Consider the following 16,456-nt stretch of genomic DNA (forward strand, 5'->3'; position numbering starts at 1 on the left):
CCCAGTTTAAGACTTTCTTAAAGTGATTGGCCACATATCTCTTCTTACCTTTCCCTCATAGTACATGATGCATGAAGTGCTGATCAACATTTTCTCTACACTGGCAAACATTACCAGCAAACAACAGTTAAAAATCCTGCTTTCCTTATGAACATGCCATGAAGGATAAACTGGAAACTCTAAACCCCAGTGATATCTTGAGAGACAAGTATAAGGTATATCCATAAACTTTAATGGACACACCACCACCCATGGGCAGAAATGTGTTCATTAAAGTCAATGGGTGCATTTTACTGTATCCCTAAAGTGATGCCAGAAAGGGAATTACTACCATCTGAAATATATTCTAAACTTTGCCACCATAACTTGGCCCAAATTAACCTTATCAAAGTGAAGGCTAACTTGAAAATTAAATGGGCAGCTGAAGCAGAACAAACATTTAAGCAACTGAAAAACATGTTTTGTTTGGAATCAATGCTGACAGCTTCAGAATCATCAAACAATTCTTTTTAAACATAGATGTTTCTGGCTTCGGCCTTGTTAAGCATCAGACATGAGTTAAGCAGTGACCCTTTTTTAGCATTTTGCAAAGGAATCATCATATGTTCATAGATAAGTACTAGATTAGCTGCCCTAGTGGGCCATTTTAAGCCTAGCAAATTTCCCTCAAATGTGAGACTCAAACCCTGTACCCTATTTTTGTGAGGTAAGCACCTTAGCCATTATACCAATACATCCTACCATTTGTAGTTTTACCTCATGGTATAGAAAAAGATAAACATCGTATTTGTTATGTCAGCATATAGTCAAACACAGCTAAGAAATATTTGTTCACTGAAATATAGGGTCTGCCATTAAAATGGCCCTTACCACTCTAGTATGCTGCATATTTGGTAGAGGGTTTGTACTTATCCTGGACCATACTCATTTTAGTGACTGAGATGACAAAAGGATTGCAAACCTAAACTATCATAATGGGCTGTAACCCTACAGCCCATTAACTTTAAGGTCCTATGTCATCCACTGACACTTAAATGTAGACGGTCTGCCATAACCCTTCACTTCATCCCTGTCTACTAGAATTGGTGGCTCCACATTATAGGATCATGTGCTATAATGACTGACAAAACTTAAAATTATATTGCTCAGTATGAGTTTAATGTTACTTGTACTTTTAACAGCATTTAACAGCATGGGCTATGAAAGAAAGAGAGATGCACACACTTGTACACATGGCACACTTACTCACACAAGAGAGCAGGCACACACACACACACACACACACACACACACACACACACACACACACACACACACACACACACACACACACACACACATGGAACAGGTGCATTTATGGGGAAAACAGAGTCTAGTTTCAAGGCCTGTGATTTAGATGGCCCGCAGAGGAGTTTACAGTCTCTCTGGACCTGTGAGAGGAAAACTGTCCCTAATCAAAGGTCTTTGAATATCTGTTGAAGGACTACCCTGCTTAGTGGGTGGAAAGAGTGTCCTTGAAGGAAAAGGATGAGTACTGAGTATTTATAGACAAACTCAGAGAAAAACATGTATTTTTGAAGACCAGACTTGAAATTGACATTGAAAATGTCAACAGAATATGAAGGGCTAAATTTATTTTTTTCCTTTTCCACAAATTATTTGTCGGTTTCACGTGTCCTTGTCAATAAGCTTTTGAAACTATGAATCTGGCTATGGCTATGAAAAACATGAATTTCTGAAAGAACTCACTTTCTCTCTCTCTCTCTCTCTCTATATATATATATATATATATATATATATATATATATATATATATATATATATATATATATATATATATAGATACATAGATATAGATGTAGATAAGTATGTAACATTTGCTGTAAGGCTTATTTTGTTTAAACTCAAAACATTTAAAATTGAATCAAAAACTCTTTATTTAAAAAGCATTTTATCTAATTACATTTTATAAAAAAGAGCAGCAGGCTATAGAAAGTTAATTATTGTGTTTTAGGATAATAAGATTTGCAAGGCAAGTTTGTGTAATGTATCATTTATACATTGCTAAAGCTCATCTACAAATGTGTGTTTCTGCATCAACAGTTATTTACAGTGTGTAGTGTTTTCTGTTTCCTATTAACCCGCGGTAGTGGTGCTGCGGTAGCGTTGTCACCTCACAGCAAGACGTTGTCACGTTCGATTCTCAGCTAGTGCGTCTTCTGTGTGGAGGCATACGTGAATGGGCTTGCCTTCTTTGAAGGTTGTGCATCAGGGCTGGTAAGTTGGCACGTAAAAATCCACTACCAAACATTAGCGGACCGGAGTTCCACTGTGGTGACCCCTAACCGGGATAAGCCAAAAGACACAACAACAAGTGTTTTCTGTTTCCTCTGCAGTTGTGTGACCTGCATTAGCATATTTAAGTAAGGTAATGAAGTCTCTCCCATATGTAGGTTTCAGGGGGCAGGGGGTTTCCCACCCTGACAACAAAACTTTTGGAAAAATATTCGCTATATATGCAATTCTAAATAAAATTCCATTTGATTAAATGCGTTTTCAATGAAATGTGTTTTAAATTACATTTTTAGATGCTTTATGATTCGATAAAAAATTTTCTTAGATGTAAAGTAAAGTATCCATAATGAAAAGATAATATGAAGGGAAGTAAAAGAATGACTTCTTTTGAATGGAAGAGGCTGCCTATTCCATAACCATGGAAGACATATCTTTCAAGTTTTTGTGTGGTTGACAAATGAGTTCCTCCATTCTGGGGTTACCTCCACTGGTTCTGCATTTCTAGTATAGAATTAAGCCATATATTGCTTTATAAACCAGGCGAAGGTAATCTGCAAGTAAAAGAATATAGTGACAATTTTTTTTTATTCTATATATGTGATGTGTTATCCAGGTAAGCCCACTGGACAAAAATGTCCCTACTCACAGGGCTTGAAAGTACTGTCTGGTTAAGTGACTTGTTCATAGTCAAAAAGCAGTCTAATAGAGGTGGAAAGAATTAGACATTGTACTTTTATTACAGACAGAGCACTGTGGTGGTGGTACTGCGGTAGCGTTGTCGCCTCACAGTAAGACATTGTCCCGTTTGATTCTCAGCTAGAGCATCTTCTGTGTGGAGATATGCGTGAATGGGCGTACCTTCGTTGAAGGTTGTGCGTCAGAGCTGGCAACTTGGCATGTAAAAATCTACTGCCAATCATTAGCGGACCAGAGTTTCGCTGTGGCGACCCCTAACGAAAGCTGAAAGACACAACAACTTTTATTATAGACAACAGTTCATTATTACTTCATTATCTTAATGCTCTGAACTAATCTTTGACAGTTCTGGAAACTGTTCTGAGTAATTTAAGCAATCGACCCCTATATAGTTTCAGCTGGCTTAATCAAAAATTTGCAAACAGAACATTTTAATCAAAAAGTATTGTGATCAGTGAGATAGAAATTGAAGAAAAAGGTCTCCCTAAAATCACTAAACATCCTTGAATGAGCTAGACAACATATGTGATTGTCCTGTCTTTGGTTGTTACCTAATAGTTTTCTAGTGAGAGTGTTCCATCCAAAAGTAAAGCTGTCTTTGAATTAGAAAAGCTAAGAAACTGTGGGTTCCATTACTATACTAAGTATTAGAAAGCTAAGAACCTGTGGTTTCTGTTACCGTTACAGGTGTTGGAAAAGCTAAGAACCTGTGGGTTCTGTTACCATTCCAGGTGTTAGAAAAGCTTTGGACATGTGGGTTCGGTTACCATACCAGTTGTTAGAAATGCTAAGAACCTGTGGGACCTGTTACCATACCAGGTGTCAGAAAAGCTAAGAACCTGTGAGTTCTGTTACCATACCAGGTATTAGAAAAGCTAAGAACCTGTTGGTTCTGTTACCATACCAGGCACTGAAAAAGCTGAGAACCTGTGGGTTCTGTTACCATAGCAGGAGTTAGAAAAGCTAAGAACCTGTGGCTTCTCTTATCATACCAGATGTTGGAAAAGCTAAGAACCTGTGGGTTCTGTTACCATAGCAGGTGTTAGAAAAACTAACAACCTGTGAGTTCTGTTACCATAGCAGGTGCTTGGATACATTTCTGGTACTGACAATGTAATGCAGTGCATGTGTGGATCCATTGCTGAGCAGCTCAACTTCAGACCAGACATTAAGCTACTTTCTTTTACTTTATATTTTTTATACTTTCTATTCTGCATGTAATGTTACACTCCTAGAGCTTTTCTCCCTGGGACACCAATGGAAATGGATACATTGGTAGAGACGGAGTTTCCCAATAAACAAATACCAGTTGCTAAAATAAATAAATCAATAAACTCAGGTACCTTCTATACAGGTTGCTGGTAGCACATGTAGATATATAAGAATACTTGTTACTCACTGAGGCCAGATGTGCTCTTCTTTGAAAACTGACCATACCTAGTAGGAGTAACCCAGTCAACAAAAATGAGCAAATAAAATAACACTTCTGATTGCTGTTAGCCATGCATCTGATCTTTTTAATTATAATTTGTTTACTTTTTTGTCAAATATTATGATATTCCATTGACTAGCATTAAACATAAGGCCATTAGTTCTGCACCTATTTTGCATTTTGTAGACCATCTTGGATAACATTTGCATCTTGTATTGATTTACCGATATTATTCATTTTATTGTTGTCAACATAATTAGTTGTAGAACCTACACTTGCGTATCATCAAAGAATAGTCTTAAAAGAACTTACCATAGGACAAAGCCCGATGGGACACAACTGATAACCAAGCACAGAATAGATAGGTAACCATCTGCCCTGACTTCTTGTGCCCTGTTGACTAGTGTTTTAGCCTTTGAATTACATAAGGAAATAAAATAATTATAACAGTAGTAGAAAGGTAAGATAAGTTCCATGTACTATCACTCCTTCAACGAATGCCTCAAGGTTCAAAAGGCTAGATCTCATTTGTCCATCATCTAACAGAAGCAGATTCACTTTACCGTTTTGGATGTTCTAAGTTATAATTCTTTTAATGATTTTTACTTTGAATTTTCATTAAGCTGATGGACAAAAATGGTTTTAAGGTTAGTTCCATTCCTACTAATCAATACTATAGCACAGGGATTTGTTTACATATTAGCCTTTTGCTTAATATTATGGATAGGGCTTAGACTTATTTTTTCTCAGCTCTGTGTAGGAAGCCATCAGGAGTATTGTTTGGTCCAATGGAACTTGAGCTTTTTGATTTACTTGTGGCTGCAGTTATTATATCTGTAGCAAGTAAGGAATGTCTCACCCTAGTCTTTATAGCACTTTGGCATATATATTTGCTTATTGTGAAATCTGTACAAATATGTTTTACAAGTGTATTCATTGCATTCTGTGGCTGTGTAATCACTTCATTGCTTACTGATAACGTGATGACACTCACCATTTTTCACTTTCAATTTTCTAATATAATTAAAGAATACCTTATTATTTCTTTTAACGTTTGCATTAAGATGAGTATATTTACAATTTATTTTACAATGCATTTAAGAAGGGGATCATCACCATTTCTTTTAAGTGCTTAATCACTGAAGTAATATAGATTATATGGTAGGGAAGCATAAACTTGAAAGATCCTACACAGTGTTAGGCTCTCCAGGTATCCTATGTTACTTTTCGTGTTTTTGGTAGGATATATCCCTTGTTCACAGAATTTGAAATGATATTGAGTGAGTAACTCAACCTTCCAATTGCTGCATACAAGCTGACTAAATTTCTGGACCCTTTCATAGGTTGGTGAATGCAAAGAGCAGGTATTAATTTGGAGCTGCTCCTAAAGGTTTCATTAAGTCCCTTCTGTTAAACAAATGCTCTTAGAATCACTGGTTTAGCTTCTAAAATAGATAGATCAGGTCCATCATCTTTTACTTCTGTCATTATTTTGCAGTCTTACAGTTCTTTTTGGTATTTCATGCTGCAAACTCCCAGACTGACTGAGTCTAAACATACTTTGGTAGTCAGCCTGTCACCTTTAGCAACAACATGATTGCTATTTTAGACATTCCTTTTTAGATTTTGATAATGAAGACACACTTAGTACTAATTATTAGGGCTGTACAAAATTAATAACGTTTTTATTCTCTGTTTCTCATGAATTCTGGTGGTTTTATTTTCTGCAAATTATCTGATGATAACTTTGATTTTAATAAAAATAACTAAAACTCTCAGGAGCTTTGAAATTATGTCTCTTTAATGCTGACTGTACATTCATCAATTTTTAAGTGCAATTTTAACCAAAACAAGTCCAGTATTTGTACTAGGTGAATCATCAGATACAAACATGCTGCAGAAAAAAATGTAAGAAATGTTCTGCTTCAGAAATCTGTCTGATACAAGAACTCATCACTGCACCCTCCTATCTGCCTAGGCACTCTACTCATCAGTGGCCATCAGTGATATTTATCTTCTGCCCATGTGTATGCTAACTTCTGTTTTAACCTACTTTCCTTCACTTGGCCAATGTTTAAAACCATCCGTGCATGTTAATCTCATAAACAAGAGATCATCTGTAATCAAACTGCAGCACTCTCTATTTACTTTGCAGCTGAGCTTTACCCGGGTTTGATCCAGCACTTTGGAAAAGCCTACATTCTGATGTCCATAATGCCTTGGAATTAACATCCCTTAAAACCCCATTAAAAGTATCTCTGTGATTTACTACAATATTAGTACTTCACCTATCCCATTATCCCTTTTCCATGTGATATTTCTACCTTAACTTTTTCTTTTCTATGATTACCTTCATATTAGAAATACCAAAATACCGGTGCTCCACACCAGAGGCCAATTCCTCGTTGGTCAGATCTGACCACAAGCTAATCACCCTAGACATCCATATCCTGCCCCCACTGCCCATTAGGGAAACCACAGTAAAAAATTCTCCAAAACCAACTTCATGCTTCTTAAGACAGTAGTGGCAAACTTCACAACACCCATGCTGATGGACAATAGAGGTATGACTGCTGAATCCTACATAAATGCACTTTATATGCACTTACACGAGTGCATGGATCGTGCAATCCCTAACAGAACCAAGATGCTATCCTCCAAAAAAAGGAAGCCAATCTGGCGGTCCCCTGCCATAAACAAACTCTACAACTGAAGAAAGAAACTGTTGCAAAAAAGAGTAAAATCCCATGATTGGAGAAACTCCCTGGTCAGCCTCAGTAAGAAGCTGAGATCCCTCATAAAATCCTCCAAAGCTAGTTACGAACACAAAATCACCACTGACTCTAAAGACAACCACAAAGCATTCTATAGCTATGTCAAGAATCTCAATGGCAACACTCAGATCTGCTCTGAGTTACAGCACAATGGCACTAAATATACAGAACCAACTGATATTGCCAACATCCTGGCAGATAGGTTCAGTGCTAACTTTACCCCCTGTCATCCCTTAAAGGGCCCATCTCTATAGCAGAAGAATGCAAAGTTCCTGTAATCATGGCTGCACAGGTAAAAACTCACTATCCAAAGCCAAGAACACAGCATCCATGGGACCTGACAACATCCCAGGCTGTGTTCTACATGAACTACAGAACGAACTGGCACCCCACCTAAATACCGTGTTCAATCATAGCCTCACCTCAGGCTATGTGACCACTGAATGGCGCACAGTAATGGTTATCCTTCTCCACAAAGGGGGAGCCACCACGGACCCCGGAAACTATCACCCCATTAGCCTAATGAGCCTGGTCTGCAAGGCTATGGAACATATCATCATGGAACTTATAAACAATGACATTGGTAATCTCCAAACTCAGGACCCCACCCAGTTCGGGTTTGTAAAAGGCAGATCATGTCTCCTAAATCTGATAGACTTCTTTGAAGCAGTCACCAAAGCTGTAGATGAGGGTAAGGTGGTTCATACAGCCTATCTAGATCTCGCCAAGGCTTTCAACACCATCCCCCACTCTGGAATTATAGATAAACTCACTAAACTAGGTATAAATTCCTATGTCACAAGATGGGTTGCCAACTGGCTCACTGACAGAACCCATACTGTGAAAGTAGCAGACTCCAAATCCAACTTCAGACCAGTGACAAGTGAAGTACCACAGGGTTCAGTCCTGGGTCCTCTCCTGTTTGGTATCTACTTCTCTGAAGTACAGGCTAACACAGAAGGTCTTTGGCTAATGAAGTTCACAAATGACTGCAAACTAGGAGCCATAATCAAAACTCCAAACAATGTGGACATCCTACAAAAGGGCCTTGCTGAGACAGATGCCTGGTGTCAAAGCCATGGCCTCAAGCTCAATGCCAAATAGTGCATTGTCATCCCTTTTGGTAAAAACTCTGTACCCATGAACTACCACATAGATGGTAGTCTACTTAACACAGAAAGTGTGATAAGAGACCTTGGGACACAGGTGGACAGTAGTATCTCCTTTGATAATCACATTGCCACAGTAGTCAGGAAATCCTTCTGCGTGACACATCTCATCACAAAAGGTTTCTAATCCAGGAAAAAAGAGGTCATTGTTCCCCTTTACTCATCACTCATTAGACCCATTATAGAGTACAATGCCCCTTTTGGTATGTACCTCACAAGACATCTACAACAACTGGAAAGGCTGCAGAAATACCTCACAAAGAGGATTACCGGCTTCAAACAGATGCCCTACGCTGATCGTCTCAAAAAACTCCAGCTTTACTCCGTCGCATATCGCCTACTCAGAGGCGATCTCTGCCTAACACACAAAGCTATGTCAAACTCAGAGCATTTAGACATGCTCCACTTAAAGAAATCCCAATCCCTATGAGCTACGTACTCTAGGGACCTAAACCTTGTTACCACAATAAACAGAACATGCTGGAGGGATAGATTCCTGTCCCAGAGACTTCCCATACTCTGGAACAAACTACCTATCTATATCAAACAAAGCTCCTCATTAGCACTCTTCAATAATAATCTTGATGACTGGATGGGAGATAAGAAATTCACCCCGGGGATCACTTCTGTGGCTCTGCTCGACAGTGGCACAGGAAAATGATTTTCTTGGGTGGCAAAAGCCAGGGTACCTTTTGGCTAGGGTTATACAGGCCCTAGGGCCAATAGCCTAGTACCTACCTATGAACCTATGAATAATGTATTGTAGAATGGATGGCAACACTGTATATACGTATATAGCAAAAATTCATCTATAAGCAAAAAACAAAAAATAAAATACTTCAGAATTAGGAAAACAAAAACTTTCAATGTACATTAAGTACTTTGTTCATACTCAGTACACTAACATCATCAAAACAAGCAAACTAAGTTACAATTCATTATAAAACAAAATATAATCAGTCACATGACTTAAAACCATCAACAGAACTTGCTTTGAACGTTGCTTCTGATAACAGCATTTGGAATAATAAGCTAATTTCCTATCAAGTAAGTATTGCAAGTAACACCTTACATTTGTGTGATCATTTAGGTTATTGCTATTGGTTGTGTTTAAAAACAAATGCTCTTTAAACTCCTTTATTCCCTTTATTTCTAATTAATTGTTTAGATAACTACTTCTAATATCAAATGAAATTTGAACCTGAACTGCAACTAAAACCTTATTAAACTTTGTATGTGGTGAACTTTAACTATTCAAGTCATTATTTGTTTCTCCTTTTCAAATTGCATGCACATGTTCAAGAATATGCTCTAAAAGCATTCTGGAGGTTTTAAATGCATGAAATCATCAAGCTAAAGGCAAGTAAACTACCCATATGCTGTTGCAATTAAAACACTGTTATGTAATAAATAAAACTCATCTGTCTTTATGCACCTTACTTCTCTTAATAATGCAAGAGCTCATTTTAAAATTGCCTTTGTATGGTATTAATTCTGTTTAGGGTTTTTCTTTCATACTTAAATAATAAATAGTAAGGTATCTATTAGTTGCTGACAGAATTTGTGCACTGATGTTTTTGGTTGTGGCTGAAAAAGGGTCCACACACTAGCCCACTCACCACCCACACATTAACAAATGGGTAATAAATATATAAATAAATGTAAACTATTTGATTGCCACTGTTGGTCTCTGCTCTGGAAGAATCCCAACAGTACACTGATACATGGTTTTCCAAGCCAATATTCATGACATTCCATCCACTCTGGAATGTAGTTTGGCAGGTCATACACATAGATACATGCACAAGTGTAGTATATGTGCGTGTGTGTGTGTGTGTGTGTGTGTGTGTGTGTGTGTGTGTGTGTGTGTGTATATATATATATATATATATATATATATATATATATATATATATATATATATATATATATATATATATATATATATATATATGCATATATATGTGAATATATATATATATATATGTATTCACACACGTTGTTCTAGGCTTTAACCATTTATATTTATATCTATATTTATAATCTATATATATATATATATATATATATATATATATATATATATATATATATAGATATATTTAGATATAGATATAAAATATATCTATTTATATTCACATATACCATTCAGGTATTATTGACAAACTCTCAGAGCCAGACTAAATCCCTACATAACTCATTGAATTATTAGGTGGTTCACAGATAGGACCCAAGAAGTCATGATTTTTGAGACCATTTCCATCAGGAGACCAACCACTAGAGGAGTACCCCAGGGCTCGGAGTTGGGACAGATCCTGTTTGGCATCTACTTCTAAGAAGTCAGAGCTAATGTCAAAGGCACCTGGCTCACTAAGTACACAGATTACTGTAAACTGGCAGCTATGCTAGATTTTCCCATGATACCAACATCCTACAAGATGGTATGACACAAACAGATGATTGGTGCCAGAGCCGTGGATTAAAAGTCAATGTGAAGAAAGGCTTTATAGTGCCCTGTGGGAAGTTGTCCACCCAAGCTAATTATTCCATCAGTTAAGCACTCCTAGACGTTAAGTGGTTAGGGATCTGTAAGTACTTGTAGACAGTAATCTGGCCTTCAATCAAGACATGATAGTAAGATAATTATTCAGTGCTTCTCAACTCAAAAGCAAGGGTAAGGCATCCAGGTCCAGAGAAGTTATAGTACCAGTATACTCTGCGTATATCAGACCCATCAATGAGTGCAATACCCCCTTTGGCTTGTACCTACCCAGGCTCTTGCAACAGCTGCAATGCCCTCAAAGATTCCTGACCAGAAGAATCCAAGGTTTGAATACCCCATCTTGTACAGCTCTCTTTCAGGCCCTATCTGTCTACTCAGTCTCCTACAGGTTACTCAGAGGAAATCTATGACTGGCTTACAAGACACCCTCAGACCCAGCTCTAAAGGATCTCTTGCACAATTGCATTACAAAGAGCACACTAGATCCAAGGACTTAAATGTTGCTTGTGGTATACTGGAGAGACACACATGTGTCTATAAGGATTCCCATGTTTTTTAATAAGATCACCATCCATGTGAACCTATTCCAATGCAGTCTTGGTCATTGGATGGTAAATTGCAAATTCACCCACTGTCTGGCATCAATGTCTCTTACAGAAAGAGTTTGACAGAAAATAAATTAAGCTGTTACTAACACCCCCAATACCCCTGCCTACAGTATCTCCTTACTAATATACCCCACCAAATAAGAATCCAAGCTACTCAGGAACAAAACTACCCTGACACTATGTTGCATCCCCTGTTATATTATCTTTGACCTTCTCAGTCAGACTTCCCTTGCCTTAACCTTCCCTCCCAGATACATTAAGTTGTTAATTTGTTATACTATTCTCTTTTCCATCTCAGTTTTCAGCTTCTTCTAATTGTTTACCAATTTACTGCCATGACAACAAAACAGGATGTGATGACCGTGCCCTGGCCAAGCAATCAAGGAGCCTCAATCCTCACCACTAACACAAGGGAGGGCATCTCATATAAGAGGAAAGGATAACAAATACACACAGTAAAGTACAATTTCCCTTAAGTGCACACACAGATCACAGTCAGTCTGGGGCTGGTTGCTCCCTTGCTCTCCAGATACCCAATAAGACTCCCCACTGGCACAGCTATAGGGTTCAGATCTTAGCCTAGCTGGCAAGCTAACCTCCAGTACCCTCTCTGTCCCACCAGTGCTTCATGTCCCTGCCCAGGTAGCTGACACACCACATACACTTTGAGATAAGTATTTAAACTCTATAAATATGCAATGTACTCTAGAGCTTACTTATCTCTACACAAACCAGCCACAGGTAAATTTTTTAAAACATTTAATAATAAATAATTAAAACACAAGACAATACGACTACATCACAGTGATATCTAAGAGTTCAGAGATCACACAGAAACTTAAAACAATATAGTAGGAAAGTTCTGATATAACAGAAAAACACTTGTCTAGCTTTCATCTAAGTTCCTAGCTATTGCTACAAGAAAACATATTTCTAAGACATTACTTCCATAAGACAACAGGCAGAGTGCTGATAAGTGGGATATTCAGATCAAAATGCTCACAGTCTCTCTCTGAACAATAGTTTTTAAACTCACTAACAAACATCTTTGCTTGGCCCTCCCAGATTACATCTTTTTGACACTTAGGTTTTCCCAGTATACGCATTACATCATTTTGACACTTAGTCTGGAGTCCCAGGCAAAAAGAATACATTATTTAGCAATCTAACACCTGCTCAGGAAACTACAACAATAAAAGATATTTCACATGTACACTCTAGCAATTATTCCTTAGTTAAGACAACAGAAAGAATGTGTTCAGCCAACCATTTTGGCACCACTATTTAGATAATTGTTAATTTCAAAGAACATTTGAAATGCGTGGCTTAGTTTTCCTTACAGCAGATGGCAATGTTGCTACAATCTTGAAGTTCACATTTTACATTATTTTCTTTCATTTAAGAACACAAGCCTGTATTTTACATTTTTATATACAAATTATAGAATTATGTATCAAATTCTATTTGACTTGGCTGGCAGCCTTCGCCCATCTTTCCCCAATCTTCACACAGGATATCAAAGTTTTTCTTTGCTTGCTCTTCTACATCATAGTATAATCCATGCTAAAGTAGAAGAGCTTGGTATTCTGTGAGTGTTTGGAGGGATAATGATATCCATCTGACACAGAGCACCCCTTTAAATGGGCTCCATCATAAACCTGATTCACTGAGTTCACAGGGCAGACAAAAAAGTTTGCACTGCAAACTGCTTTTGTGTTGTATATTATGTAAGTGTAAGATGAAATGTTAAAATAGCTTGCATGTAGACAGATTTGTAATTATTAATATTTATATAATGGACAATATTAGACACCTGTAAATATCACTAGGATATTCCTAAAGAAATGCCATTAGGTGTTGCTAGGGTGTAATGAATTAATTTCAACTTTATGTTCGTACATTATGCTTAGGAAAGTTATGTGGAAAGTTTGATGCTTTTTATCCCCACCATGCTTTATCTCATGTGTCAGTTTATGTTGATGCTGTGCTAGGAGAATTTATTTACCTGTTCAATAGTAAACAATGGGTGATATCTGTACATTTTTAGGGCATTTGTTGTGCTGGTTTCTTGATAGAGCACTGTCCAGTTCAGAGCATTACATTCTGTGTCAAGGTTCGCTTCTATTGATTCTAAGACCTACCTACATTTTATGTACAGGATGACTTTTAGTCAATTTGATTGAGAAGCTGGCATTTGTAGCATTATCAGTTACTTCACTTGGAATGTATTAGATATGACTGCATCTGCTTAGTATGTTTGTTAAAAGTAAATCCAACAGGGAATGTGGATTGGTCTGTTTGGTGGGGATATACAGTAGGATAATCCATTGTGTCGAAACTAATGAAATATATATGTTTTGTGGTGGTGAGAGTTATCTTCAACCATTAATTATTTGGACTAAACTCTTCTGGCATTCATTAAGATGGACCTCTTCATTACAGATATGAAAGTAACAATAGATTTGGAAGAGTAGATCTGTCTGTGTCAACTCACCCACCTAACTTTTCTATTTGTGGAACAGTCCAGAGGTCATTATTTTCATGTTATGCCAAACTTTTGTTTATCTTTCTTACCATGCACTCACAATTTAAAGTGTCCAATCTACCTACTTCATGTCTTGGGAATGTGGGAAGAAATAGGAACACCTAGAGGAAGTCCTTGTGAACACAGAGAGCTGATGCAGAGACTCTAACCAGATTAGTCTGACAAGTCTGGTATGTAAGGCTATTGAGCACATCGTCATGAACCTCATAAATAAAGACATAGGGAATCTCCAAACTCTGGCCCCATGCAGTTTGGGTTTGCGAAAGGTAGATCATGCCTGCTCAACCTGATAGACTTCTTCGAGTCTGTCATGAGAGCTGTGGATTAGGGCAAGGTAGTTCACACGGCCTACCTAGAGCATGCCAAGGCCTTCAACACCATCCCTCACTCAGGATCATAGATAGACTCACTAAACTAGACATAAACCCCTATGTCATAAGATGGGTTGCCAACTGGGTCACTGATAGAACCCACACTGTGAAAGTAGCAGACTCCAAATCTGACTACCAACCAGTTATAAGTTGTGTCCCACAAGGATTGGTCCTAGGTCCTTTCCTGTTTGGCATCTACTTCTCTGAAGTTCAAGTCAACACAAAGGGACTCTGGCTGACCAAGTTCACAGATGGTTGCAAACTGGGAGCCATTATTGCTTCTCTAACTGATGTAGACATTCTGCAAAAAGGCCTCACTGACACCAATGATCGATGCCAGAACCATTGCCTTAAGCTCAGTGCCAAAAAGTGCATTGTCATTCCCTTTGGGAAAAAATTGGTGCCCATGAACTACCACATAGTCGATAGTCCACTAAACACCGAATGTGTGATAAGAAACCTGGGGACACAGGTTGACAGCAACATCTCCTTTGATAACTACATTGCCACTGTAGTCAGAAAGTTCTTCTATGTGGCATATCTCATTACAAAAGGTTTCTCATCCAGGAATAAAGAGGTCATAATCCCTCTCTACTCATCCCTCATTAGATCTAATATAGAATACAATGCCCCATTTGGTATATACCTCACTAGACACCTACAACAACTGGAAAGGCCACAGAAATACCTCACTAAGAGGATCTTAGGCCTTAGACACATATCCTATATGGACAGACTCTAAAAACTCCAGATATATTCTGTCTCTTATTGCTTACTTAGAGGCGATCTCTGCTTGACCAACAAAGTCAAGTCTGACCCAGAGCTGCTAGATATGCTACACCTAAAGAAATCCCAATCCCTCCATGCCACACCCTCCAGGGATCTAAACCTCATTACCACAATAAACAGAACATGCTGGAGGGACAGGTTCCTAACACAAAGACTTCCCATACTCTGGAACAAACTTCCCATTCACGTCAAGCAGAACACTTCACTGGCCTTCTTTGAGAGAAATCTTGTCAAGCGGATGGGCAATAGGAAGTTCACCCCCAGAATCACTTCAATGGGCTTGCTTGACAGGGGCACTGGGAACTAACTTTGGGGGGCATGATGCCAGGGAATCTTCTTGGGCTAGGCTTATATAGGCTCCAGGGCTATTAGCCTAGTACACACCTATGAACCTATGAGAATCTCTTACTGTGAAGAGAAAGCAATATCCTCTGCACCATTGTTTGCTCAGTAAATATATATATATAATTTTTTAATACATGACTTTAGCATATACTTTGTCATATGTGCTCTAGACATTTATGAAATATAATAAATATAAAATGTTTGTTTATTCTGCACATGTGAGAGAGTAGTCTGAGCAATTTAACATTTAGCGCTGGGCATGTGCCATAAACTGGACATTATGAAAGAGTAAACTAAGATCACTGACAGGTTCATATGATTTATATTTCTCAAATAATACATGTATCATTTTTTCTTTTGTTATGGGTTTTAATTAAAATTGATTTTCACTTATTATTTTTAGCTATATCCATGAATACCTATGGAAAACAGTCTGTGGAAAACATCAGCACAAGTGACTACTATATGAATACAGAACAACTGAAAGATGCACACCATTCAGCTGAGAGTGCAGAAAATATCTACCAAAATAATGACACTCTGATATCAAGAAGCAAGGAAGAATCCAATGAAAATGTTTACGAGATGTCCAGTGATGAGTCTGATAATGACTATGAAAATGCAATGCCTCAATAAGTGAAATTTAAATCTTACTGGAAAAAATAGAAATAGGATAAAAAGGATGTTCTTGATTGAAGCAGTTTTCAGATGCAGTATGCATTTATTTTCTCATGCAGTCAGGACAAAATCGATGATAACCTGGTTTAAGATACATATTATGGAATTAAGCATTATCTGTGTATGTGGGTGGGTGCTTGTCTATGCAGTGGTGAATTAATTGTACCTTAGGCCCTGGACTGTTTTCAGTTCATGGGGTCCCCACACTTGGTATTTTCAAGATCAAGTATAAAAGTGCATACCGTTTGGTT

At 37.7% G+C, this 16,456-nt stretch overlaps 1 protein-coding gene across 1 annotated transcript in view; it reads left to right on the forward strand.

Annotated features, from left to right (window-relative positions):
• Positions 1-16,224, forward strand: part of LOC122816350 (scavenger receptor cysteine-rich domain superfamily protein-like) — a 1,565,493-nt gene extending 1,549,269 nt beyond the window's left edge. The window contains exon 7 of the mRNA XM_044089094.1: positions 15,931-16,224. Coding sequence (XP_043945029.1) covers positions 15,931-16,163 — 233 coding nt within the window. The 3' untranslated portion in view covers positions 16,164-16,224. The remainder of the gene's footprint in view (positions 1-15,930) is intronic.
• The last annotated feature ends 232 nt before the right edge of the window (positions 16,225-16,456 follow it).

The sequence above is a fragment of the Protopterus annectens genome, chromosome 1.part1 (assembly GCF_019279795.1).
Source record: "Protopterus annectens isolate FY-2018-M chromosome 1.part1, PAN1.0, whole genome shotgun sequence".
Classification (NCBI taxonomy): Eukaryota; Metazoa; Chordata; order Ceratodontiformes; family Protopteridae; genus Protopterus; species Protopterus annectens.